Source organism: Sesamum indicum, linkage group LG4 (assembly GCF_000512975.1).
Source record: "Sesamum indicum cultivar Zhongzhi No. 13 linkage group LG4, S_indicum_v1.0, whole genome shotgun sequence".
In the NCBI taxonomy this organism is placed as follows: Eukaryota; Viridiplantae; Streptophyta; class Magnoliopsida; order Lamiales; family Pedaliaceae; genus Sesamum; species Sesamum indicum.
Window position 1 is genome coordinate 15741237 of NC_026148.1, and position 27442 is coordinate 15768678.

At 34.0% G+C, this 27442-nt stretch overlaps 3 protein-coding genes across 3 annotated transcripts; 1 reads left to right on the top strand and 2 right to left on the bottom strand.

Annotated features, from left to right (window-relative positions):
• Nucleotides 326-2888, top strand: LOC105161160. Its single transcript, XM_011078764.2, has 2 exons — nucleotides 326-819; nucleotides 1970-2888. Exons 1-2 carry the CDS (start codon nucleotides 457-459, stop codon nucleotides 2495-2497), a joined length of 891 nt encoding a protein of 296 aa, XP_011077066.1. The 5' UTR covers nucleotides 326-456; the 3' UTR covers nucleotides 2498-2888.
• On the bottom strand, nucleotides 2336-19344 carry LOC105161213. The gene is given in 19 exon segments (XM_020693507.1): nucleotides 2336-4290; nucleotides 6616-6908; nucleotides 6910-7067; nucleotides 11630-11728; nucleotides 11814-11904; nucleotides 11994-12064; nucleotides 12517-12612; nucleotides 12736-12812; nucleotides 12920-13052; nucleotides 14134-14181; nucleotides 14835-14894; nucleotides 15024-15287; nucleotides 16661-16804; nucleotides 16935-17023; nucleotides 17557-17638; nucleotides 18048-18132; nucleotides 18308-18396; nucleotides 18805-18879; nucleotides 19014-19344. Coding segments are annotated over 19 exon segments (3228 nt in total). The 5' UTR covers nucleotides 19182-19344; the 3' UTR covers nucleotides 2336-3184.
• LOC105161161 lies at nucleotides 20202-27370 on the bottom strand. The gene is made up of 7 exons (XM_011078765.2): nucleotides 26616-27370; nucleotides 26439-26525; nucleotides 25637-25921; nucleotides 24293-24463; nucleotides 23178-23231; nucleotides 20923-21069; nucleotides 20202-20845 (listed from the first exon to the last, which is right to left on the bottom strand). Exons 1-7 carry the CDS (start codon nucleotides 26841-26843, stop codon nucleotides 20468-20470), a joined length of 1350 nt encoding a protein of 449 aa, XP_011077067.1. The 5' UTR covers nucleotides 26844-27370; the 3' UTR covers nucleotides 20202-20467.

Here is a 27442-nt window from a genome sequence, read left to right on the forward strand (position 1 = left end):
AATTAAAAATAGACTAAAATATTAACCAAAACGGCTGAAATCGAGAACGAGGTACAACATCCGCACGTACACACCACTTTCCATAAATTTATAATAGAATGGGATTTTTTGTCTAGAATTTTAATATTAAGAGAGATTTTTTGCCTATTGTATTAAATACAAGGAGTTTTTTGTTAATTCAACAAACACATGTGTAAAGTGGAATTTAGCCAATTAAATTTGGAGGTTTTGTAACAATGAATATGTTAGGGGTGTTATATGTACATATGTGAAAAGTTAGGGACAATATGGACATCTCCTACTTTTTCAGCTCAAAAACAGTTGAAGACCAACCAGCAATCAAACTGGCTTAGTGGATCAAGTTACTGCATCGCAATATTGTACCTCGTGATGGAATTATTGTACTTTCTATTTTCATTACTCTGATAATGGAGCTTTCTTGAATCGCCACTGTTGATGGGCTCTCAAGCAATTCAATTTCTCTGCCATTTCCCCGTTTCAATTTGCCACAACTGTTATGGTCGGTCCTTGGATGGTGGATACGGTAATAGTAAAATTCGTTGGTGGTGGTGTTTTTCTGGTGGCCGGAGCGGCGGCTCGCGGTGGGATTGGGAGAAGAATGTAAACCCCAGGCAGAGGTCCAGATTTACAGACTCTTATGTGACGGACGAGTATGATGAGGAGTTTGAGTATAGTTTCAGAAACGGCGCGAAGGAGAGGATTTGGTGGTCTGATGATTTCGGTGCAGAAGATGACGATGAAGACGACGAAGGGTTTGGGATTCTCGAAGCTTCCATTGGATTTAATTGGGTTTTGAAGGTAGTCCTTTGAACTCAATTTTGCTTGATTTTTTTAACTGCTATTAGTGTAGAGTTAAGATAATATTATCCCAGAGTTGTGGTGAATCTTGACAGACATATGAGAAATTCAGAGCTTGATTATTTTATACTCACCTGTCTTAAATTCTAAAGTTCACATATAGCTCTGTTCCTGGTCTTGCCAGCAATTTGGTAAATAGGCAGATGGGAGTAAAACACATATAAGGCAGTTCGATTTTCCCATTTGACTACGTCCACATATTCGTGTTCAAGTTCAGGCTAACTTTCGACAATCTAGTCATTCTGGTTATAAGTTGAAATAACAGTGTAATCTTTGTTGAGAAGCAAATATACTCGGAGGTTGTTGCTTTTCACAGCTGATATCTTTCATAATCTTGGTAGAGGTTGACGGGCAAGTTCGATTGAAGTTTTGGAAGTCAGAATCGGGTTGGTAAAGCTAGTTCTTACCACAGATCATAGACTGAATCGCCTTCTAATTTCAAATAATTCATGTCAGTCTTGCTAATCTTCTTCATAATCATGTATTTGGTCTCACTTGGTGCTTTAAGCAGGCGGCAAAGTGTCGGCTTCTTTTTTGTGGCCATTCTGGATATATTGTACTTAGTATCGAACGTAATTAGCAATTTTTTTTTTATCTGCTTCTGTTCGCTCTACTTTATGCATCCGTTACACCTCAATTAATAGGTCTCTCGCTTTACTATAGTCATCCATTTATAGACGCCTAAGACATTTAGATTATCCAAGGTCTATCTGAGGCTTTTTCTCAAGTTTAAACTCTTTTGCTAGTTAATTGTGCCCTATTCTTTTAGCATGTAGAGATTCTATTCATTACATAATCTATCTCTTGCTATTGTGTTCGAGTTAATGTTGTGCTATTACATAATCTCTTTTAGCATGTAGAGATTCTGTTCTTTACATAATTGTTTAATGCATCAACCATCTGTCAGTTTTGCTGCAGTAAATAGATTGTTCATTCACGACATTGTTATAAAATTTTCTTTGTAAACATTAGTAAGATGGTCGACTATGGGCGCTCATTTCAGCTAATATTTCACTACACATGATGCTAAGGACTCGTGCCAGGAATTTTGTTTCCATTTTGTGATGCAATAGAGTTAGCTTTACTGCAGATTTTTCGAGCCTTTGGGTGGATGATTCCTGCAGTTATCATCTCGTTGCTGCTTGGAACTGGACCTAACGCTATCATCATGGCCTTAGCACTACCCCTTGCCCAATCAGCACTTTCTTTGGCTGCTGAAGCATTATTGGGGACGGCCGATGAACCCCCAAGACCAAGACCTAAAAGCAAGAAGAAGCCTTTTGCTGGAGCCAAAAATCATACCAGAGTGAGAAAAGAAAAAGAAGTCCAAACTCGTAAGGGAAAGGAAGCCGGGAATTATAAGTCATGGGTAGATGCAAATAATGCTTGTACCAAAAATGAGAAACGTAAACAACAAAGATTCAATGGATGGGATGAGCTAGATAATCAACCAAGAGTGGATGAGGAACCTCGTGTTGCATCTGTTAAAAATGCAAATGAACCAAGAGCGCAAATGGCAGTAAAAATACGCAGGGGAATAAAGGGAGATACTCCACTTCTTATGAGACTGTTGATTGCCATGTTTCCCTATCTGGGATTTTGGACAAAAATATTCTAATCTACTTTAGTTTGCATTCAAAGGTATCCATTCTGGGGGAATCAAGATTTCATTCAATATGGTCACATGGCCTTGACGTTGCTCATGCTCAACCAGTCGGAACCAGATAATGAGATGGGGTCGAACAACATTTGCTGACTATGCCATTTTAGAGCTGAAATGTATGGTGAATCTTGGTATGATGTGCACTGGTTCGGTGTCTGAACCCTGCTTCCACAGTTAATTTTCCTAATTTCATTACTACAGTCTACAGTCCTTATCTGCTAGCTTACTAGAGGACTGTTTACAGTCTATGTATTTATCTTGTATTCTGTGTTAGAAAGAACGAATGCTGTGAAGTAACACTACACGTATAGTTTATACAGTCTATAGGGGCATTCTCATTGTTTGATTCGCGCCATGTGCACATAATTATATTGAAGCGTATATTTAAGGAAATATTTTATACATGAATGCACAGGTATTATATAGAAACATATCAATGTAGAAAACCACTTGAACATTGATGTCCTAATAGCAAACTTCACCTTAATCGATCTCCTAGAGGCTCCAACACAAGGCAAAAACATCCTTTCATATGGCCAACATTCACATCTTGTCATCCTCAATAACCATATCCGAACTTGTATTCACATGTCTTTATAAGACGTATTAATTCACTCCAAAAAAAGTGTCGACTTTTTCATGTCACACACGAATATGTGGGGGGTGGTCGGATGTATGGTCGGGTGTCGGAGTATCTGTTGGCTCAATCCTCCTCATCTTGAACTGTGGCAAGTTGGAATTCTCACCTTCATCGTGGTAAATATAGGCCATCCCTCCATGCCTTGTCAAGTCCATTCCGGCCATTTCATCCTCACTAGAGATCCTAAGTAGCCTCAGCTTGTGGAGTACCAAGAAGAGTGGTGCCATTGTAGCCGTGACCCACCCAATTATCACCAAGATTTGGATAACCTGCGCTGCTAAGAGCCTCCCACCACCACCCATGAACAACCCGTATGGTCTATCCGGTTTGCCCGGATACACTTCATTCACGTAATCTTTCTTTGCAAATAGTCCAGTGAACAACACACCCCACGCCCCGCAACCACCGTGAAGTTGGGCTGCCTCCAATGGATCGTCATACTTCAATTTCTCAGCCAACTTGTTGAACCCAATTAGGACCCAAGCTGCCATGAACCCGCATATGATAGCGGCCCAGGGCTCAACTACCGAGCACCCTGAAGTGATCGCAGCAAAACCTCCCAACAACCCGTTGCACACATCAATCACATTCCAATGGCCCACCAAGAACCTCTTTCCAAAAAGAGTTGTCAGGGCGGCCGTGCTCCCGGCCAATGTTGTCGTGACAGCCGTCCTCCCGACTGCACTCCATTGGCCGTAGTAGGACCCCTTTGTATCATACGACTTCAAAATTGTCAGAAAGGAACCGGGGTTAAATCCGTACCAGCCGAACCACAATAAGAAGCTGCCCAACACTACTAGTGAGGCACTATGGCCACGTAGGGCAACAGACCGGCCGGTCCGATCGAACCTACCTATCCTAGGGCCTTCAATGAGTGCTCCCCACAAACCGGCAATGCCACCAACCATGTGAACCACGCCTGAACCGGCAAAATCAATGACTCCTGAGCCAAATAGAAAGTTTCCATCGGACTTAGCCGCCCCAGCCCAACCATCACCAGACCAGAACCAGTGTGAGACTATTGGGTACACAAAACCGGTTAGGAATGAGGAGTATATTAGGTATGCCACAAACTGCGTCCTTTCTGCAATTGATCCACTAGTAATACCTGATCACATATGTAATAAAGAAAAACAGAGTTAGATACATTTTATACCTCTAAAGTACGCCGTCTCGGACAAAAAACACGAGTTGACTGCATTTTATTCCTTCTAATTTTATTCATTTACAATGTTAATAAATTAACATTATAATTGTCAAGTATTGATATCAATTTTAGTACCTTTTTATGTGGTTGTGACTTTGATGAAGGATGAAATGGGAATTATACTCTTGACACAACAACTTACCAGGTGAAATTAGGTTTTGGAGAGAGTAACCCTCTTGTAAAAATAATATTTTGAGTATTTATAATGGTGCTAGAAATTATGTAGTGTGGTGGAGTTTGTGTATTTATTATATGGCTATATATAAAAATTACTTTTTTACCCTTATAAATAAATGTGTATTACCAACATATACATCACTTTTGGAAAAAAAATATTTGTGCATTATATTAGATATAATTTTAATGACAAAAATATTACAAGTGGTCATTGAACTTACTGATGAAGTTAATGATATTGTTATTGTCAACTGGAATAAAAGATGACTTACCTAACTAGGGAAGGGCATACTGCAATGGTTTATGATGATATGATTAATGACGAGCTGTGTGCTGTAATTGATAAGTGGAAATGATGTGGCATATCATACGAGTTGTGTGTTGTGTAATATGATTGGTGATGGGGATATCATACAAGCTGTGTGCTGTGTGATATCGAGTAAAAAAAAAAGGAAATATTGTGATTGAGATGAGGTTGATAGTCGGTAAAGCCATTGAGTAATGTACTCCAGTTTGATTAAGCAAAGCCTTAAAAAAATAAACTAAAATGTCACTATTATGTCAAAAACTGATATATGATTATGAGCATTTGTGATTTCTTATATCTACTGGTATTATTTGACGAATATTAGTTGGTTGATATGATTGTATAATATTTGACTTGTGACATATATATATGTATATCGATTGTTTTACTATACTTACTGAGTGGGCAGCTCACGCCTTGCCATGTACTTTTTTCGGAGATAGATCACACTGACTAGTTATTGGAGTTTGAACCATGTCGTTATTGTGAATAGATGGCTTAGCCATGACATCTAAAGCCAAAACTTTTGTTATGAGAATATTAAATATGCCAATCTCTAGCCCGATTTGCATTTAAAATCTTGTATAACTGGTTGTTGCGTTATTTTTCTTTGGAACTTTGTAAATAAGAACGTTTGGAGAGAGTAAAATATTATCTTTTGAATATGCTTATTATCTCATGAGACGTTTATATATTATATTGATAACTGAAAATATCTTATAAGAAGGGTTGTAATCAGGAAAGTGTATGATAATTAGCGATAATTAAGTATAATATTGTAGGGAGTGTTACAATATAATATATATATATATATATATATTAACTTGTTACTCTATTTTTAATTTAAATTCTTGACTTATTTTTATTTTTAAACTTAAAAAATAATTTGGTGATGATTTAATGTGCAAAATGCTACACTATTTTAAGAATAATATAATTATTCAAAACATGAGGGGTATTTTTGTCAAACTTTACAGGATAATTATTATATTTGCTAGTTTAAGAATAAATATTATATCGAGAATAATTTAGAAGGGACAAAGTGTATTTTATCCTATTATTAATAGTTAAGAGTACTTTTGTCTATTTTCTTTCAATTTAACGATTATCTCAGCGTAAGTGAATGTTTATAATTGATGAGGGTGGCATAAATCCACGACTCATCATTGAGAGTAAAAAGGATGAAAATATTAAGGGATGATTACACTCCCCTTTCCTGAAGTTTGGTGTAATTCCACATAAACCCCTTGTGGTTAGAAAATTATATCTAGCACTCATGAGGTATGCTTCCATCTAATAAATAAGTTTATTCGTTAGTCAAAATTCACTCAATTTGCTAGTATTAGCCAGAAAAATGAATGAAAATTGATATTTACCATCGATTAACTTATTACTGATTTATTGCAGGCCAAACAATTTTTTTCGAACTAAACTATCCTTATAATAGTGAAAATATACCTCCTTTCATACATTAATGCTTGAAGATGTATGAAGGTAATTTGATCATAAAAAAATATTTATTTGACTTGCAATAACTCAGTAATAAGTCTCTTAAGAATTAATATAATTTTTTTTGTTAATAGATGGAAGCAAATCATAGGGTGTTAGATATAATTTTTCAAAATTATAAGGGTTGTATGTGTAATTGCCCTAAACAGTGTAATTATCCCAAATATTAAATATTCAGTAAAAGTAATCGCAGCAGATGAAAAATTACACATTAATCGTAATTTAATACACACCTGCTGCAGCAATGGCGAAAGCCCACTGATACAGAAAGAAGCTGTAATCCGCCGCCGGCGCGGGGAACTCTTTCAGCCCGAAGAAATGCTTGCCGATAAACCCATTGGACGGGCCTCCGAACGCGAAGGCGTAGCCGAAGAGATAGTAGCTCAGGCCGCCGGCGGCCGCGTCCAGGACGTTGGTCAGCATGATGTTCATGGTGTTCTTGGCGCGCACGGAGCCCGCGCACAGCATGGCGAACCCCAGCTGCATGGCGAAAACCAAGTACGCCGAGAAGAGGAGGTACGTGTTGGGCGCCGCCGAGGAGGGGGAGGAGGTCTGAGGCTGTGCAGCTCATGGGATCAGCCATGGAGGAACCGCTTCTTGTTTTGTTTGAGGAAAAAAAATTGAAGTGGAAATGAATTCTTGAGATGATTTTTATAGTGGGAATCCCATTCTGGATTTTCTTTTTCTTAATTGAAAATTATTATTATGATCTTATAGGAAAAAATGCAGTAACTCTCTTATGCTATTGTAAATGTTCAAATTATCCCCTTATAAAAAAAAAATAGTAATTTATCTTCTTGTATTTTAAAAAATAAAGTAATTTACTTTCATATATATTTTCAAAATAAAGCAACTTACCTCCTTAAACAGGTAAATATAACAAATCTTTTAGACAGATCCGAATTTTATACATATATCATCATAATTAAGATTCTTTATTATAAAATGGAATTATATCTTAATTTTCATTTCAAATATATAAAATTTATATTAAAATAATATTTTTTTATAGGTGTATGTGTAAATGGAAAAAGTGATGCATGAGTATAATTTAATAATAAAAATATGTAAACCTACATAGATCATGAAAATATATAAAAATTAAAGAATAATTTATGATAAAGAAAAGAAAAATCAAATTAGGGGATTTGTGACTTATGTCACACAATTTTGAGACATGTAGATATATTGTTTAAAGTAAATGTTTTAGGGATTAGGTAATTGCTGAATTTTACATATGTAGGAGAAGTCAACTCTTTGCAAATTGTCAAATCAAGCCATACCCAAATAATGGGGGTATGTAAGACTATTTTGTTCTATGTAGACACTAAGCTAAGATTTTATTTTTAGTCCTTTAAGTATATAAATATTACATTTTTGGAAAAATGTAATATTTATAAAATTAATATGTTTAATCCTGTAACTATATACCTATTAAGTCGTTGGTCATTTTGAAACGATTTTGGCTTTGATATGAAGAAAACATGCCATTTTCTGTTATATGATTAATATTTCCAATATGAAAAATGCAATTTTTATGTAAATTAAAAGTGAAATTTTTCTTTTTTTTTTAATTAATTATAACTATAACCTTAGGGAATATTAATCTTGACTTATTTACTCTATGATCAACTAATATTAGAATCTATTTAACAATAAAACTGAATTCTATTAGTATGAGGTCATGGACTAGAATTCTATTAATGTATCAGTTTTTAATTTTTCTTTAGTAATAGTTGTTAATTTATTTATATGTAGTTGTTTGTTTATTCAAATTCAAGACTTTCCATGAGGTTCGGCATTATTATGAATATCCCAATACCTCCATAATTTTAACATCCGTCTAACAATTGGTCCATTCTGCTAGTTTTTCATTCATTTTTTGTGGTAAACTAATCAAAATGCTCTTGTAGACCAAGATTTTATAATTTATTTATTTTATAATTTTTTTATTGACTAAATGGATAAAAAAATTCATCCATTCCGTCCAATTTTTTTTTAAAAAATACAGTAAGAACATAATTGGCAATTTCGTACCTCCATCCAAGAATTATATAATTTCATCAAATATCAATAGGAATATTTGTAATTTTTTAAATAATAAGAGATATTCATAATTACGTCATGCCTCATAGGAAGTCCTGTAATTCAGCCAAGAAATAATTTCATAAAATTTTTAAGGTCATGAGGTAACAAAACCATGGGATAGAAATTAGGTTAATTTAGGTTCTTTGACTTACTCAATTTATTTAAAACAATTTGCCCTAAGGTTGTTAGGTCATCAATGATGATATAAATAAGAAAGGTACTAATTAATTATTATTTAATATACCAAATTACAATTAACCCTAATTGAGAAATCAGTCTCTCAATTTATTTATTTATTTATTATCATATATTTGAACTATTTGCCAAGTTTTAAATATAATTAGTATGAAAGATTCAAGAATTGAATTAATTAATTACTTAAGAATACATTACACTAAATGGAATCCATAACTATTAATTGTTAATTATGCTTCTGTATTAGCCGCCTAATTAAGACTAATTAAATTTATATAATTATCATCTCTCTCAAAATTAGTTATCAAATAAATAAATATGTGGTATCCACAAATTTATGACGTTATTAATCTCTTTTACATATTAAACATTTCTTTTACGCTTTATTTTTTAAAAAAAAAAATCATCCGTAAATCAAAATATAATTAAAATTGATTGTTATCGAATTACAATAATAATATTAAATAAATCAAATATAACCAACACCTACTGTTCAGCAAACACAACACACTTTAAGATCATGGGACCTCAATTTCGCCAAATGAAGTAAGCTTCATTGGCTTTTCATATCGATCTGTATTGGAGTATTATATCCAGAATGTTTGATTAATCAAAATTAGCTGAGGTAATCGAGGCGGGCCCACCGCGGATTAAATACTAATCCACTTGCATTAATGTCAAACCTAACTCTAAATAAATAAATAATAAAAAAGTAAATAATCTCAAGATGCAAAGAATCTCAAGCTGATACTTTCAATTAAAATATACACATTCTACACTTACTACAATTATTTAATTAATAAAATGTATTATAATATAGAAACTACTTAATCAAACTTTATATTAATTTTTACTTCCTAATTATGTCTATGATATTCCCACTTTTGTTGTTAATAAGGGTGAGGCTGTGAAACGCCCACGTTTTGACACGTCATCTCCAATTATTTAAATGCAATTTTGACCTAAAAAATAATTTATAAATATTTTTAACAAACCCCCCCCCCAAAAAAAAAAAAACAAAAAAAACACCCATATATTTGTTGTCGTTATAACTTTGCAACTTAATATGAATTTGGACGAACAAATTCACAAGGACGTATTTGCAAATTGGTCCAACGTATTAGTATAAGGGATAATTATAAATACACCCATGAACCATGATCTATTCACACAAATCACTCTTATTTTTTAAAAACTGCACAAACACCCACAAAAGGTCAACATCATTCATACAGACCATCACAACTTTTTGAAAAATTACTCATACACCTCGTAAAAACATCATTATTGCACAAACTATCCTTGGAGTGGTTTATGTAATTATGCAAAAAATATGAATTATTTATATAAATAAATTATAGATCAAGGAGAGTAAATACAGTTATCCCTTTTTATAATAATTAGAATTTGAAGTTGTGATTGTACGTCTAACTCAGTCATCACTGGCTTTTCTCTAGGGTTAAAGAGTAGCTCGAGGTCCAATAATTGCACATTTATTAGTATCACTGACTATTATCAACTACACTAAAGTTTATAACCGGAGTCCACAAAGTGTTGTTTTTAAAAACCTTTGTGAACACAAGTATATGAGGATCAACTCGACAACTTGAGAAGAAGTTGAACGGCTTAAACATAAAATCTAGTGTACTACAAACCAAATCAAGTTGCATATTACGTTACCAGTAAGATCCATACCTAAGTACAGACAAGTGAGGGAGAACAGAAAAGATGAGCTAATAAAGGTAGAGGAAATCAAGAAAACATAATGGTAAGAAGAAAGAAAGCCTAGCTAGAAAATGAAGCAAATGACAGGACATGTGTAGCTCATACTGACAGTGATGTCTGCAGTTGGAAGGCTTTAAATATAATCCAGAAGACTAAAACACAACTGTTTAAGCTAATAAATATAATCCAAGAGGCTAAATCACACAGTCTGGACATGGCTTCTCAGAAGGAGAAGTGGTCACTTTGACCCCAATTAAAGAATTTCATACCAGAAAAACATTGATGTCTCTATATGCTGTGACAGTACCAATAACTGCTGCTATTTTTCAAAAGAAACAAGATTCTTGATGGATTTCGGGACAAGATAGTACTAGTAAGCAAGTAAGTCCAAGGAGCTCAAAGCAAATCCCCACCCCCACCCCCTAGTGACCCAGGGGTTGGCTACTTGTACTGACGACCTATTAATATTAGCAACCAGTTAAGATGGTATTTCAGTTTATCAAACTTATCATTATTCTACAAATCACAAGCTAGATTCAGCGATGATTGTAGGTTGTGAATATCCTGGTCTGACTATAATCGGTGGAACTGTCATGACGAGCTTGCTCTTTAGACAATCTAAATATGTTGCAGTACATGGGAGACCCTGATGGAAAATCTCATTTTTCATCCACAACTTAGGCTTCATTCGATTTTGGTTCTCACCTTTATCCTTTGAAATTCTCATTCCTCTGTCAAAAATATAACAGCAAATCTCACAAGCCACTCGCATAGCCGCTAGTAACCCTACTTTTGGAGGCAACCATTTACAAGATCCAATTAGTTACACAACCAAAAATGAGACTTCAATCCACAAAATCAAGCAATTAACAACCTCATTATGGGCACTGACATTATCGATCTATTTAGTTTTATGATTTGGTTGTTACAAGAATCCTAAAGCTAAAATAACTTCGTTTGCTTAAAAGATTGAGATGAGCTCCTGGATCAGCCAATGAGAAACATTTTACCAGATAATTTGTCTTGCTCCATGCAAAATTTCTCCTATTTCAAATAATTCAAAATTTGCTCAACATTCTGTGGATCACGTGAACTCGATATGCCCAAAATAAAAGTAGAACCACTTGATATATTACAAAACTTTACTTTTGACATATAGCTACAGAATTACATAACAAACTTCAGCAGCAGAAGGCAAGTGTCTATTCAAGTATTAAACTTACAGTCTCAGTTTCCTTTTGACTTCAATTGACCTCCAAGTAGGACGAGTCCAACAGTTGCAAAAGCAGATAAGACCGTTGACGAATAGAAAAGCGCGAGAAGAGCTCCACGCAACGACTGCATTCACCATGATCATTTTCGTGATTGATCATCAGTGAGGATCATAAAAGAAATGCACTAAACCGAGTACATTTTCATTCACCTTCGCAAGAAGCAATGCGTTGTCATTTGCGTACTCCAACGAGCTTTCCGGTATGCTTTGGATGCCTTGACTTATTTGCCATGAAAGAATCCTATAGTTGGAGGTTTCAAGAATGAATGTTGTAAGTTTTAAAAACTCAAGTTGACGAACGAAGACTCACAGCTTACATGTAGTGGTTACCCAAAAATGAAGCCAATGGCAGCACCAATGTATGCTTTTTCTGGAGTCAATTCAACCTGAAGATCGCCAAACTGTTGCATAGGGCCAATGTTATTCTGTTAAATTAGTTGCAATGTAATGAAGCAGAAACGATAGGCTGCGATTGGCTGGATGGCTACTTCCTAGAACTTGATTTCCAGAAAAATTAAATGAGAAAAAGTAAATTTATGGAAATGAGAAACCATTAGATATGTGTGTTTGGAAGGGTTGTTTTATAGGAAAGAATACGATGATTACTATTGTTGTGACATATCATTTACGTTTTGGGTATGTAGGAGAGAACAGTTTTCCAAAAGTTTGAAGGGGTTCTAGCATGCAAGGTTGTCTAGGAAACGGAAGAAAAAAGTTTGGAGGCATTTTTCTCAATTACAGACACACATGAGATCCAAGAAAAAAAAAAAACAGATCAACAGAACACATTCTCATGAAATAAGGTGCCCATCCAATTGCAACTGAAATTTCTTTCAACTGCAAGCAAGTATACCTTCAGCACCCTGTTTTCCTGTTTTGGTTCTTCAGTAGCTACCTCAGTAGGCCTTGCAGATAAAAGCTTTCCTGTCCTATTCATCACTTTGGCAATCTATGCTGATCAAGAACTAACAGTAAGTTTGAGGCAGAAAAAGGCTGGTTAAAAGTTCACTATAAGTTAAATTTAGGCAATACCATCATATCTAAAGAAAAACCAAAACGTTCCAGTCCATACATTTTGTAGTTCACCTTGACCATACTGACCCATGGACTGGAACCTCCTAGAAGCAGATACCAAGCGCTTGCCAAGTGCTAACTAGCAATAAGGCCAAATCAGTGAAGTAGTAATTCGAACTGAGTTTAACAAAGCATAAAATATGTGAATGATCATAGAAGTGTATATATGACCACACACTTGCCTGATTTACTTTTGGTGGTGAGAGAGCCTGCTAATAGAGGCAGCTTGCTTACTAAGTTCGCCGAAGTCAATGTGTCTGCAACTTCCCATGCTCGACTTATATTTAATAAAGTCTCTCCCAGCTCTTCACCACACTATAATACAAAGTGAAGCAGATATTAACATCTATGAATTAGTCAATTAGCATTTAGAGGATTTGGAAGAGTTAAAGCGATTTTCCATTAACAGACAAGTAGCCTCAAAAGTAATTTTGCAGCATCACCCTTATCATGTTTGTAATAGATAGAGTATGCAGTGGAGGAAGAAAGTTTTCAATCATCTCTTAAAGCCAATCATTGATCTGAACTTGCAAAAAGAATCTGCAGGTTACTGCAAGATACTTTCATAATGTAATACCACTAGGAATGTTATATGACACCATAATTCATAAGGAATCACCTAAAAATGGTTACATGAGGTATTCAGATAATAGCATAGAGGTTTAATTTTTCATTTATGCTTCAAAGATAGAAAAAGACTGTGTTCTCAATACCTCTCTAGTCGTTGATCAGGATAAAAGGACGCCTACGTCAAACCCAAATCCTGTTTTCTTTTCCCTTTCTAGTGTGAATGCTGCTGTCTTTCTATAAACTTTTATCTGTAGCTCACACTGGAGAATTTATCATAGCAAGGTGGTATATCTATAGCTAATTATTCAGTAGATCTGGTACAAGTACAAGCTGATACTATCTTTTTATCCATACGAGTAAATACCAAGGTAATCCAAATTTCAGTTTGGACCCAGATCAGCTTTATAGGAAACCCTAAGTGCATAACGAGAATGTGGTATCCAGTGCCTATCATGAGCACATAGAGAAAATCATACATACACTACTGTACAAATATGAAGCTTTATGAAATTGAGCTTAGAGGTGAAGATTAACAGAAGGCAAACAGCATCACAAGATTATATTAATTGATGTTCTCATGTAATTTTTTGTTTTTCCTTCAAACTAACTTAAATCTTGGATTTTGGTTAGAAAATGAAGAGGAAAAGGAAAAAGATCAAAGAACAAACACCTGGTATTATCATTTGAAGTTAAGATAATACTTCCTTGGTGTTTTCTCATTTAAGTTCAAAAACTAAACAAAGCATTTGTCTTCACAAAAGGAGTATCGGTCAAAATTCCTAGTATATGAATATTTCCATTTATAAGATAAATATTGAGTACTAACCTCATCTCTGACAGCACCATTTGAAAGATCAAATGCTGCATCGTTCAGCTTCAACATAAAAAATAAATAAATAAATGGGAAGATAGTTAGACATTCTCCACAAGAAGAATTTCTCCTGTCCATAAATGAAGAGAGAACAAAACCCAAGAAAGTAATAAGCCAAATCTGGAACAACGTTTAATCTTGTTAGAGCAAAGTACAGTTTCCTACTCTCAATATGCAACCCCCAACACAGGTTACACTCATGTTACATCATTGTATTACAAAGCAATGATCAAAGAGATACAAGAGTTATCTCCAGAGCAAAAGGTATAAAATTGGGTGCCATCCCAATATGCTTCAACAGTTCCAATCATCCAACCAAAACAAGTTACAATCTTTCAGCAATATAGTACGATGCTCAAAGTCCGAACAACGCTACTTTGCCACTATAAATTGTCCTTTTACTCTGAAAACTAAACTTCTTAAGGAATTTACAGAATGCGGGTACAACTTTTCTTTTGTTAAGTGCAAGTTACAACCTTTGAGGCATAATATACGTAAACCCAAAATGTACATCACACTATGAGAGTATGCTCCAAACGCCAACATGCATCAGCTAACAAACAACCCACCAATCCAAGGTACAACCTCTGAGCGATATTGTACAAACCACAAATCCAAAAAGTCATCTGCGCATTTACTCTAACATTAAAACTTACATCTAACCGGAGATCCCGCGGTAGCTGCTGAAAATAATCCGCCGGAAGAACAAAACAACCCTGCGAGCCCAACAAAAGGAAATTACCAATACCCCCAAAATAAAGAACATAAACATAAAACAGTTTTCGAGCAAAACATCATGACATTCACAATGGAAGAAAGAAGGGTGCTGATTTTATTGCCCATACAGCGAGTTCTTGGAGGAGAATTTTCGGGTCAGGGTCAAGGGATTTCGGGGAGTCTGATGACTCTGTGAGAGCAAATGAGATTCTTGACAGGGATTTGGATTTGAGGGAATTGCAGTGTGGGAAAGAGGACAGATGGAGTGGAATTTGAGAGAAGTAGTGGGCATGAGAGGAAGAGAATTTGGAGGGAGGTGGAAGATGCAGAGGTGGAAGAGAAGCAGTAGCCATTTTTGAAAGGTGGTTGTGAAAGAGATTTTGGCAGTTGTGTTAAGAGTTAGTCCTCTCCTCTGCCTCTCACTCACTCTCGGCATTATTTTTTCTGGTTTTGGGATTCTGGAGATTTTTATCCATCCATCTGGTTGTGACACTTGCCATGCTGACAATGATTGCACAAATTCTTGGATATGGTGGAGTTTGTTTCAAATACACGTCTGGTTTGATCTTTTTTCTAAAATTTGGTATAACTACATATAAACTCTTTATAGTTTAGAATATTATATCTAATTCTTTTGAGGTTTGCTGATGTGATTCTATCTAACATATAAGTCTATCTATTAATCAAAATTTATCAAGTTTGCTTATATTAAAGAAAACTATATTTACCTTCGATTGTTTTATTACTGATTTATTGCAGGTTATCTAAATATTTTTATGATCAAAGTACCATCATACTTCTTTAATTTTAATGCATGTGATGAGGTATATCTTCACTGTTATAAGGATAGTTTAGTTGGAAGATTTTTTTTGACTTGTAATAAGTCAGTAATAAGTCGATCGAGGGTAAATATCAATTTCCATTCAATCTTTTTTGGGTTAATATCAATAAATTTGATGAATTTTAACTAACGGAAGAACTTATTTGTTAGACGGAAGTAAACCTCAAGAATACTAGATGTAATTTTTTAAATTATAGAAGGTTACATGTAATTACACCAAACCTCAAGCGAGGGGTATAATTATCCCTAAAAATTATAGGGATAGTCGACACTCTAAAAAATATACAATTATACTTTTTCTTAAAAAAATTTAAAGTTATACTTACACTTTCTCTGGAAAATTTTTAATTTACACATGATCTCCTTCTGTTGAGATTTAGACAAAAAATATTAACCTTATAAAATAAATTTTTAGTTTCACCTCTCATTTTTTCAATTATATTTTTATACTTATCAAAGGATAAATGTAATAAATATATATATATATAGAGAGAGAGAGTGAGATTAACATCATTATATTTTTTTCCTTATAAATACAAAATTATTATACGTTTATATTAAATAAGAGATACAATTAAAAATTTATATAAATATTTTTACTAACATTTATATTTTTCATTTAAATATTAATAAACAGTGAATTTTCTTAAGAGGTGTAAATGTAATTTAAGAAGTATTTTGAGGAAACCCTGCATTATATTGTACAAGCAATGGAAACACTCAATGCGTGGATCTTCCATATTAAATCCATCAGAGCTGCAAGCCAGATGACTTTTAAGACGAAATAGACAAGTCCGCATCCCATTATGAGCGGGATGGGCCCAAATCACGAATTTTCAAGTAAAACGTATATCAACCCTCCCTCACCCTGTTGCCATCCCAGAAATCACTCTAATATCTGTTAGCTTTGTCTTCTCACATTACAAGTGCATCCCAAGCAAGGAAATAAAGCTGGGAATTCCCATTAAAAGTAGTATAACTGCACTTTCGGCTACAACTGATGTTTTCTTGCATCAAATCTTTGGAATCAAAGACAAAGTTTCCCACACTTCCCCTCAAGAAGGAAGCCTGGACAAAGTAGCACCACACTAGCTTAAGATGTTTTATACTACAAGCAACATTTTCTACTCTTTAGTCTGCAACTAGCCTCGGCTTTCCACACGATGATTTCTAAGTCTACACGTGCATCCATCAGTCAGGCTCCGACCTTTGCCACCTTTCTCTGCTCTACTTGACCTGTTAAGGGACACTGCATCTCCGTCCAACTTATAGGAATCATCATTGCACCTGCAGAAAGTTAAAAAGCCATCTTATTAGGGTTCTGAAGGATGAATAAAATGTCATAAGCATCTATATGAACAAAATCAGACTATTGAAACTAAGCAGAAAACCTATAATAAGGCAACCTAATGGCTAACGGACTGTTAATGATCAACGTCAAGTGAAGAGATATACAACTTAGCCCTAGTCAGTAAAAAGTGGTGCACATTAACAACAGAAACCTTAATAATCCTTTCAACAAGGTATGCGGCAAGACATATGTAAGGCAACTTTGACAGAAAAACATTGGCCAATTTAGTTATGAGAAGTCATCACAAAAAATCTAGCCTGTCACTGTTATCATAATAATGCTGAAAGCAGAGTGTGAATGTAGTAAGAAGCTAATGAGAGTCCATCATGCAACGACCAATTCCATATTCACTAAATGTCCAATGAATAAGATAAACAAGCCTATTATTTCATTGAAGGTGGGCTTGTTTAATACACAAAAGTTTCAGAAACTAATGTCAGTAGAATAAATGCTGTAAAGAAATTCATACCAGCTGCACTCTCTGCTGAAACAACACCAAGTTCATTTTTTGCAGTTGATAAATAATAAGCTCGGGCATCTCCGAGTGATAGCTTTTCAAATAAAAACATTAAGGCGAACAGATTACACAGAAGATTAGAATAGAATCGATACAATGTAAATCAATAGGCATAGTCAGGTTAGTGAACACACACACACACACACACAGAGAATAATGCCAACAATAAAAACAAGAAGAATCGGCATTGAGATGTACATATATATATATATATATATATATATATTTTCTGACTCGGACTAAACAGCCACCATTATAAATTCCATCTGTGTTTGCAAAAGAATGATAGAGAGAAGTGTATGTTTCGCAATTATTCAGGAACATGACCAAGCTGCTTCAAAGGCAGATTGCTAGTAAACATTGATTAATCAACTATGGAAATGGAATAAAATTCAAACAAAAAGAAGGGGGGCAAAATAGATGTTTCGTTTCATGGAGGATACAACTAATGCTCTAACAATGTCACCCGGGTGGAACGAAGAGTGCATATCTACTTTGTCAATCTCCGTTGCTCTGACATCTTGCTGCCTGTCATATTACAAAGTTGGTTATAAGTTATTTCTCACCCACTTCAACAATTCCAAAGCTTGAAACAGCTGCCTAGTGGAATACAAAAAATCGCATCTTATCCAGAAATCAAGCTATCATCATTGCATCATGATAATTGGAAACGCTGGAGAAACCAGCATTTAGATATCGGTACCTAATAATGCCCGTAAATTTTTCTCGTACAGACTTGGGACCTACACACATTATATCAGCTGAAGCCATTTTAGCCATCACCTTTGTAACCTGCCACAACCAATATAAGCAGTCAAAAGACAAGGATAAACCCCAAAATAAATAAAATTAACTAATTTTGCTTTTGCACCAAAATGCAACTAGAAAGATCTGTTTAACTCTGATAACTAACAAAAAGGTTGCTGCAACACAAACAAGGAAGTAACTTAGCCCAGAGGAAGAAAACACACGACGAAATTACACGCATATCAATTCCTGGATCCCTCAGTCACACCCCAATATCTCATACTACCTCGTACATTTGCCTATCAACTCCCCACAGCTTTTCCAGTACCAATCAAAGAATTCCCAAAACAAGCAACTTCTACTCTGGGCAAGCTATATTATTCAGCATACTCCTTCACACTAGCAAATGAAATTGAACAGAGACGGCAACAATCAGCAAATAAAGAAGCTTACTCTTGCAATAACAACAAGACCGGGCTCAGGAACTGGACCATGTGCCTTGTGACCTTTCACCTCCACCGTAGGCCTCTAGAAACAACCACAAACAATTTTACAAATTAAATCGCAAAAAAACTCAAACAAAAAAGAAAAAGAAAACAATTCTTTAACCCAAAATCAGAATAATAACGCTTTTGCAGAGATGAGTTCTTCAAATTGATTACCGGGTCGTCGGAGCCCTCCGGTGGAGGAGTAAGGGAGCGGAATCCGGTGAGGGAGGCATACACCGTTCTATCATTGGTCGAAACATAAGCACCCTTCCCAGCTTTCAACTCCGTGGCTTTCCCCAATACTTCACCAGGCGTCACAAAAATCTCTTCTTCGCCTCCCATCACTTTCTCCCTCTGTATGTACGTATACCTCTATGTATATATACGTATGTATACGTACAACCGTAATATATTACGAAGTCCCTTCTCAGAGTTGAGGGTGAAGGTGAAAGCTCTCCGGAGAGTGGTGGATTTGCCGCTCTTTGCTCTGTGTTTGGATTCAGCCTTTTTCTTGTTGAGGGCTTCACATAAATTTCTAGTATGGTATTGGGCTTTTGTGAGATGGCCCATTTCAATGCTTAGCAATTTTTATAAATTTCTTGTTTTTCCAAAAAAAAAGGTTGGGTTTTTTTATTATAATTAATTTAGTATATTATATTTTTATTTTAGATATATATATATATATATGTTATGAGATTGAATTTAGGTGATTTAAGTATTTGATATTTGTAGAATATTTTATATCATATGGAAGAGGGGAATATAAAAGGAAAAATATCAATTTCTAATAAGGGTAAGTTACATACTCCCCTAATATTTTTCATAATTTTAAATATTGTTCATTATTTAAAAAATACAAATGTCCCTGTGAAATTAATTTTTATTTAACAAATATTCTCCAACTATGAGTTATCACGAAGGGCTTTAAAATAAAAATCAAGTACGAGTGTTGAGAGTTCGACCTTCTAGCCTTGACATCATGCGGTCGAACATCAGGTCGCACATGTGGAGGTCGCCATCCAGACCGGTCATCATGCGCATCCTGAGGACATATTACCAACTGAACTTCATGAGGTCGTTGATACTGAGGTCGCTAGCCAAGTCGCTGATATCACAACAGCAGTTATCCTAAATACGGGATGGATTCTTTGTAACTGTTTTTTATCTTTTATGTAACAAAGTTTGTTAAATTTGCTGGGGCAGTTACGCCCATTATGTATTTAATGCCTTGGTACACCATCTTTCTAATTGATGAAAAAATTTTACAGAAATGAGAAGAATTTTCTCTAGTATGGCTTTTCCCATACATTCTTGTGGTTTTGATTACATAAAAATCAACAACGAGAAAAAACACGCACTCAATTAACCAAAAAAGATTAATCTTAATAGTAACAAATGTAGAATTACAATACAAACTACTAATAATTACTTCTTTTTTTTTCTTCTTCCAATAGAATGTTAGCTATTTCCACACCTGTTTGATGCTTATTTAACCATACAATTCCTTCCCCCAACACACACAAAACATGAAAACCAATATGGAAAATTAGCAAAAAACATGATTGGAAATAGCATATATTTCTACACCCTAACCAAAGAATATAGCAATTGGGCCTAAGATGGGCTTTTCAAGGGCACTGTGGGCTTTTCCCAGGCCCACCATAGTAAAAATGGGTTCCCCATTCATTGTTGTAGGAGCTCTTGATGTTGTAACAGTTTGTGTTCTCAGCCAAGGTTGATATGTCATGGGCTGAGCTGAGGCTGTTGTCCGAGTCGACGATCTCTAGGTTCCGGAAGTAGCTGGCCTTGGCGAACCCCTCTTCGGGAAAATGGCCTGAGCCCATCTGTGTCGAGGTGTGATGGCCGTTAGCTCGAGAGTTAACGACCTCACCGCCCCACTCGACCATCGTGGCCCGGTCCGCTAAGTGGCTGAAAATCTCAGTGGGCCAATAGCCCACTAGGGTGTTTTCACCAAAGCCCATCCACCAATTCCCCAAGTTTGGGTCCTACAATAAATTGGTTTATGTGAGAAGGGCATTATGGAGATTTCACCTTTGAAAAAATTATGGTAATTTGATTGGACCTTCCATATTAGGATGGTGATGTCGTATTGATTGCCATCGAACGACGATAACGGTGAAATGGCAGCTCCAATCGCTATTTCGTTGGTTGTCTGCACAAATCCTGAACACAAAAGGTTGTAGCATCCCGTCGCTTGGTATGCATCGCTCTAAAACAATTCATAACACGAAATGACCATTTTGACCTTGCAAATTCAATCAATGCTAAGGCAGAAGAAGGGTAAGCAAAAATAAATGCTCCACTCCTAATTATTCCAACTGTATTTATTACTCTTTATGTATGTGTAGGATAGTTAAAATTTATTGATATTAATAAAAATATTAAATAATAATTTAACATTTACCCTCGATTGACTTATTACTGACTTATTGCAGACCAAATATTTTTTTTGGACTAAACTACCCATATAACGGTGAAAATATATCTCCTCACATGCATTAATGTATGAAAACGTATGAGGGTACTTTGGTTATAAAAAAAATTATTTGGTCTGTAATAAATCAGTACTAAGTTAATCAAGAATATATATAGATTTTTTATATTCGATTTTTTTTGTTAATATCAGCAAATTTGATAGATTTTAACTAACGAAATGATTTATTTATTAAATGGAAACAACCCTCAAGGATGTTAAATGTAATTCTCCAAATCACAAGATGTCTACGTGTTATTATATCAAATTTCAGGAAAAAAAAAAGTATAATATCCCTAATTTTTTAACATTTGTATATATTATATTATTCAGTACATTCAAATATTAACACAAAGTCACTCTTTGCGATTTCAAAGGCTTCAAATGGAATATATATATATATATATATACATTATTTAATTGTCAGTAGCATTAAGTAGGTACAAAAAAATAATACATTTATGAATCTTGATATATTATTTAAATGTTTAGATATTTATAAAATAGTGGGGTGGAAATGGAGACGATGACTTTCTCAAGGAACAATCTCGAGGTTCATTTATTAATTTATTAATTAATAATTAAAAAATTGGGAAAGTCTATGCATTTAATTTGACTTTTTGGAGTTCCAAGTTTCGATCCGAAGGATTAGAATTATATATATTTATTTAATTGGGTTCTGACCTATATCAAGATTCCCTCCTAAAAACTTATATACAGTAAAATTTTTATAAATTAATAACTTTGGAATCATAAAATTTTATTAATTTATTGATAAATTAATATTTTATTAATTAAAAGAGAAACTTTTTAAATTCAACAAATTTAGTATATATGTATTGAAAATAAATGAATTCATATATGTTTCGTCGATTATATTCATGCATCAATCAATTATTTGTAACTAATTAAATATATTCATGTATAATACCAATTCATTGTATACAATTAACTATTATATTCATAGACGCATGTATTAATTCATTGAAATGACCTAAATATACATGTTTACATTAATTCGTTGCACTTAAATAACTATTATAACCAATTAAATACATTCGTGCATGATAAATGAAATATAAACTATATAAATCTCAATATGAAAATAAAATAATTCATAACACCCAACCATGTCTTCTCATTTAAAAGCCATCACAAAATCATCCATGAATGATCAAATGCGTAAAGCATTACAAACTTCATATTTTAGCAAATTATCATAATATTTATAATTGTAATATTTATGAATTATTAATTTAGAGTTTTAATGGGACCTAATATCTGTAAAGAAATTTTTCAAAAAATTATTATCTTATTATCTTATAATCGAATTTGATGATTTTTTACAAAGGCCCGAAGTCAGGACTGGAAAATTTTATTATTTTAGAGAGTTTATTAATTTATAGAGATTTTACTGTACTTTTAACAATTCATAATAATAATAATGAAAAAAATTGTTTCTAAAATTATAATTAAGAATATTTTGTGCCCAATCATGTCACTAATAATTAAATCGAAATAATTTTATAATTGTTACTTAATATTTTGTCAATGATATTATTTTTTGTCATAACAAATGAGAGAAATATCAATTGTCTTTTTTTTAAAAAAAAACGAAAGAAATATGTTCTTCATAAAAAATTAAACAAAAGATAAATAATTATTATATTTAAATTTTATAAAAATGACTCCACGTCATTTTAGCACCACCACATCAATTTTTCTGTTGACTTGATGCTACCTTAAGTTTTTTTTTTGGCTTTAGAATATATTTAAAAATATAAAAGATTAAATATTATATACACACAAAAATAACGTATAGAGAGAGAGGAGAGAGCACTAACCGTCCAGTAGGTGAATAATCTTGGGGTGCTGTCACCATACAGCTCCGGACTAACCTGACTAGTACAACCATCATTGCTTCAGAATTTCAAACCTTTTTTTTTCTTAAAAAAAAATAATAAATTTGACTTTATAATAGTAGGTGTATGTATAATTTTTTAAATGTAGAGATAATTTGTGTTAATAAACTATAGATAAAAGGGGTATAAATATAATTAGGGTAAAATACACTTGCCATCTTATACTATTCGTCGTGTAACATTTACTACTCTAAACTAACAAATATAATACTTACCCCCTTAGTTGGACAAAAATGCCCATCATGCCTTGAGCAACTATATTATTTTTAATATATTTTAGTATTTTGCATGTTAAATCATCACCAAATTAATTTTTAATTAATTTTTTTAATAAGTGAAGAATTTACATTAAAAGTGGAGTATAAATTAATATATATAGTAGATACATAATAAATATAATATAACTCACAACTCATATATGCTTCTTAAAAGAAATGGACAAATATATATATGCTTAACCAAAAATTAAATATTTTTAAAAAATGAATAAATATATTTTATTATATTTTTTAAAGAAAATATGTTAAAAAATTAATATTATTTTTTACCTAAAAGAATAAATAATAAAAAAATAAAATTTGAACTATTTAACTCGTTAATTATATTTTATTTTATTATAAATACAAGTTTTTTTTTCAATTAAGAAAAATTTAATTAACTTAAAATGCAAAGTTACTAAAAGAAATATATTCTTTGAACTAGATATACATATAGAATATAAGGGCAATATTGGCTAAAAATTTAATTGTGGGGGGTAAATATTACATTTATTAGTTTAGAGGGTAATTTAATTATACGACGAATATTTCCGAGGGCAATGTATTTTACCCATATAATTATTCTTAATATTTAAGTAAAAAGATTACCACTGAAAATAATTAGTAATGCATTTATAATGACACTGGTAGAATAACAAATAATTAACCCCAAGAAATCATGTGTATGTGTGATGCAATATATATATATAAATACACACACACAAACAGGTGTGCGTGTGTGTGGGTGTGGGTGTGGGTGGATGGGGAAGGAGGAGGTACCTGCCAACCAGCTTCAATGCTGTTGAGGTCAGAGCCATCAAAGGAGCCGGAGAGAACCCAAATCTGAGAGAGACTGAACTCATTCACCACTTCTATCCGTGGGTCCCACACGTTTATTGTCGCTTTTGCCCCGTACACTTCCCCCGATCCCGTCGTGTATGCTATCGCGTGCTTTTATCAAAACCCGACTTATTAATACACACATATTTATATATATACTCATGCCATTAATTAAAGATACGTCTTTTTTCATTTCCAAAAAAAACAAAAAAATCGCATGAATTTCATAAATAAATTCATTGGTGGGATAAAAATTAAGTCCCATATATTCATATGGGAAAATTATTGTCCAAATATAATTTCATCAGACTTAATTAATTATTCAACCCCCCCCCCCCCTTTTATTTTTATTTTAAATGAATATTTCAGAATAAATATAATCTTGGACATTATAATTTATAAGACTTAATTTGAACTAAAATTTTTTAGGTTACGTGATATAATAATTATCACAGTGGTTGATTAGCTTATCCAGTTGTCTAGTTTATTGAGTTTATTGATAAAAATTATAAATATGATAAATTGCATTTACACCTCCTGAAGTTAGGTTAAAATGCAAAAAAACCCCTGGGTTTTTATAAAATTACTATATCTTTTGATGTTATAATTGTAGTTACAAGTGCACTCCATATTCAAATACAAAACTTACACAAACCCTTCTTGAAAAATATTACACCAACACCTTGCAGGGGTGTAGCTACAATTTTGCAAAATATAGGGATTTTTTGTGTAATTTGACCTTATAACCTCAGGGAGTGTCAATGTAATTAATCCTTACAAATATTAAGTTATTTTTCTTAAATTTTTAAACACGTACTGAAATTCCTACCACAAATATTCTTAATTTTTACTATTGTTTAATTTATAATTTTTTAGATTTATTTCCCAAAAATAAAATAATATATTACAAACGTTTTTAATAAATTAAAAATAGCACTTATTTTACATAAAATTGTGTGTCCAAAGATGACAAAACTGTATACAATGCCGTGGCAGCCACGGATTTACTCTATATTCTAATTGCACTAATTACTTTGCACCAAATAATTTAATTTATTGAAATTCCAATAATCAATATAATTTCACACATTTATTTATTTATAAAATATAATTTTAAATAATTATAATAAAATACCCCATGCAATTTCTTCTTGCACCCCACTGAAAATCACTACACACACCCACATGTGTATGTGTGTGTCTTTTGCTTATGAGACGCACATATAAGTGTGTGTACAAATCAAGAATCTACACACACACACACACACACAGATAGACACATACCTCATGGCCATTGCCGCTGACAACATCAGGGGCTTCTGGACGGCGGCCTGCCGCCGGCGGCGTGTACCTGGACTTCTTCTTGCCGAAATCGTACAAAGATTTAGCCCTGAGCACATCATGCACGGTGCTCCGCCGTATCGGCACGGTGCCCTTGGGGCAGCGCCGCCCATCTTGATGCCATGTTTGCCGGACCCCTTTGGATCCGCCGCCGCTGCTGTTGGCTTTGTCTTTTGCGGCATCTGTCTTCACCATTCTCATTGCCTTTGGCATTGCTGATGGAACTCTCTGTATGTGTATATATATATCTCACATTATTATTAATTAATATTTTGTATATTTAAGAAAAAATACAAAATAGCAACGTCCTAATAGCTGTTGTTGGATTCGATCAAATCTAATTTGAATTGAAATTTTCGATGAATATATATAATCCATTTTCGAGCGTATGTAAACACACGAAGCAATTTATTTATCGACAATATATATATATATATAATTTATATATATTTGTGTGTGATTTTTCTTCTTGTTTTTACACACAGTGAGAGGGCAGGGTATTGTGGATGTGAAGAGAAAAAAAGGAGGTGGTTGGTAGTTGGAAACTTATGGAACCATGAAGAGAGAAATTAGCAGCTGAAAAAAGTTAGTATATATGTATGTGTTTGCGTTACGTTTCCTCAAATTTAATAAAAAGTTGCTTTTGTCTCTCTCTTTTTCCACCTTCCAGTGTGTGTTTGTGTGTGTGTGTGTGAGAGAGAGAGAGAGAGAGAGGGTATAATGGGGATGTAGGGGGGGTATATACCTGGATCTTGTGATTCTTGAGAAGAGGATGATCTAAAGCTGGCTGCTTTCTTCTATGAACACAATCTATGATATCTCCATCGGGGCTCTGCAACAAAACGAATTCACACACAAAAATGAATCAAAGAGAGAGAAAAGAGAGAGAGAGAGAGAGAGAGAGCAAGTGGGGTGTGTGTACCTGAATGGTGAGGACAGGAGGTTTGTTGATCCCGTCCAAATGCCTCTGAATCCTGGCCAGTCTCAAGCTGCTGATTTGTGGTCTGAAGTTAGTGTAGTTTAAGGAATTCGAAGCGGAAGTGGCTATGGATTCTTGTGCAAGAAACACAAGAGGAAATAACACAAGAGCTGCTGCTGTTGATGATGGTGATGAAATTGAAAACCCCTTAATCTTCCCAACACTGCCCATTTCATTCAGTGCCAAAAAAAGAGAACAAAACACACACACACACACACACACACACTCTCACACCATTAGTGGGTGGGTAAGACAAGTTCCACACTCTACACCTTCTCTTAATAATAAGCCCACCCCAAAACAGGCCAGCAAGAAAGCAGGCTTCGACAATGACCTCTATTCAATTCCATCTCCTCATCATAATATATATAATATATATATACACCTAATACCTCTCTCTCTCTCTCTCTCTCACACACACACACACACACAGAGAAGAGTAAGGGAGTGAAGAAGAGTTGCTGGGGAATTAAAGGGAGGTGGTTGCAGGGCAATTAAGCAGAGAGATGGAATATGCACTCAGTCCCAAACACATTCAGCTACCATCAAACTCATGATTGCCTCTCTTTCTCCTTTCTCTCTCTCTCTCTCTCTATATATATATATATATGTGAATATTTATGTTTCTCTGCCTGAGATTTATAGATACATATCTATCAACAATGACCCTTCTTCATTTCACACACACACACGCACAGTTGCTCCACAATGAGATCAAAAGAAGGAAAATAAGAAGTATCCATCCACACACACACACACACATATATATA

Coding starts and splice junctions, on each gene's coding strand:
- LOC105161161 (XM_011078765.2), bottom strand. CDS start 26,843: ATGGGCAGTGTTGGGAAGATTAAGGGGTTTTCAATTTCATCACCATCA. Junction 25,922..26,438: donor TCAAGAATCACAAGATCCAG/GTATATACCCCC, acceptor ATACACATACAG/AGAGTTCCATCAGCAATGCC. Junction 20,846..20,922: donor TCACCATCCTAATATGGAAG/GTCCAATCAAAT, acceptor AATTTATTGTAG/GACCCAAACTTGGGGAATTG.
- LOC105161160 (XM_011078764.2), top strand. CDS start 457: ATGGGCTCTCAAGCAATTCAATTTCTCTGCCATTTCCCCGTTTCAATT. Junction 820..1,969: donor GATTTAATTGGGTTTTGAAG/GTAGTCCTTTGA, acceptor GCTTTACTGCAG/ATTTTTCGAGCCTTTGGGTG.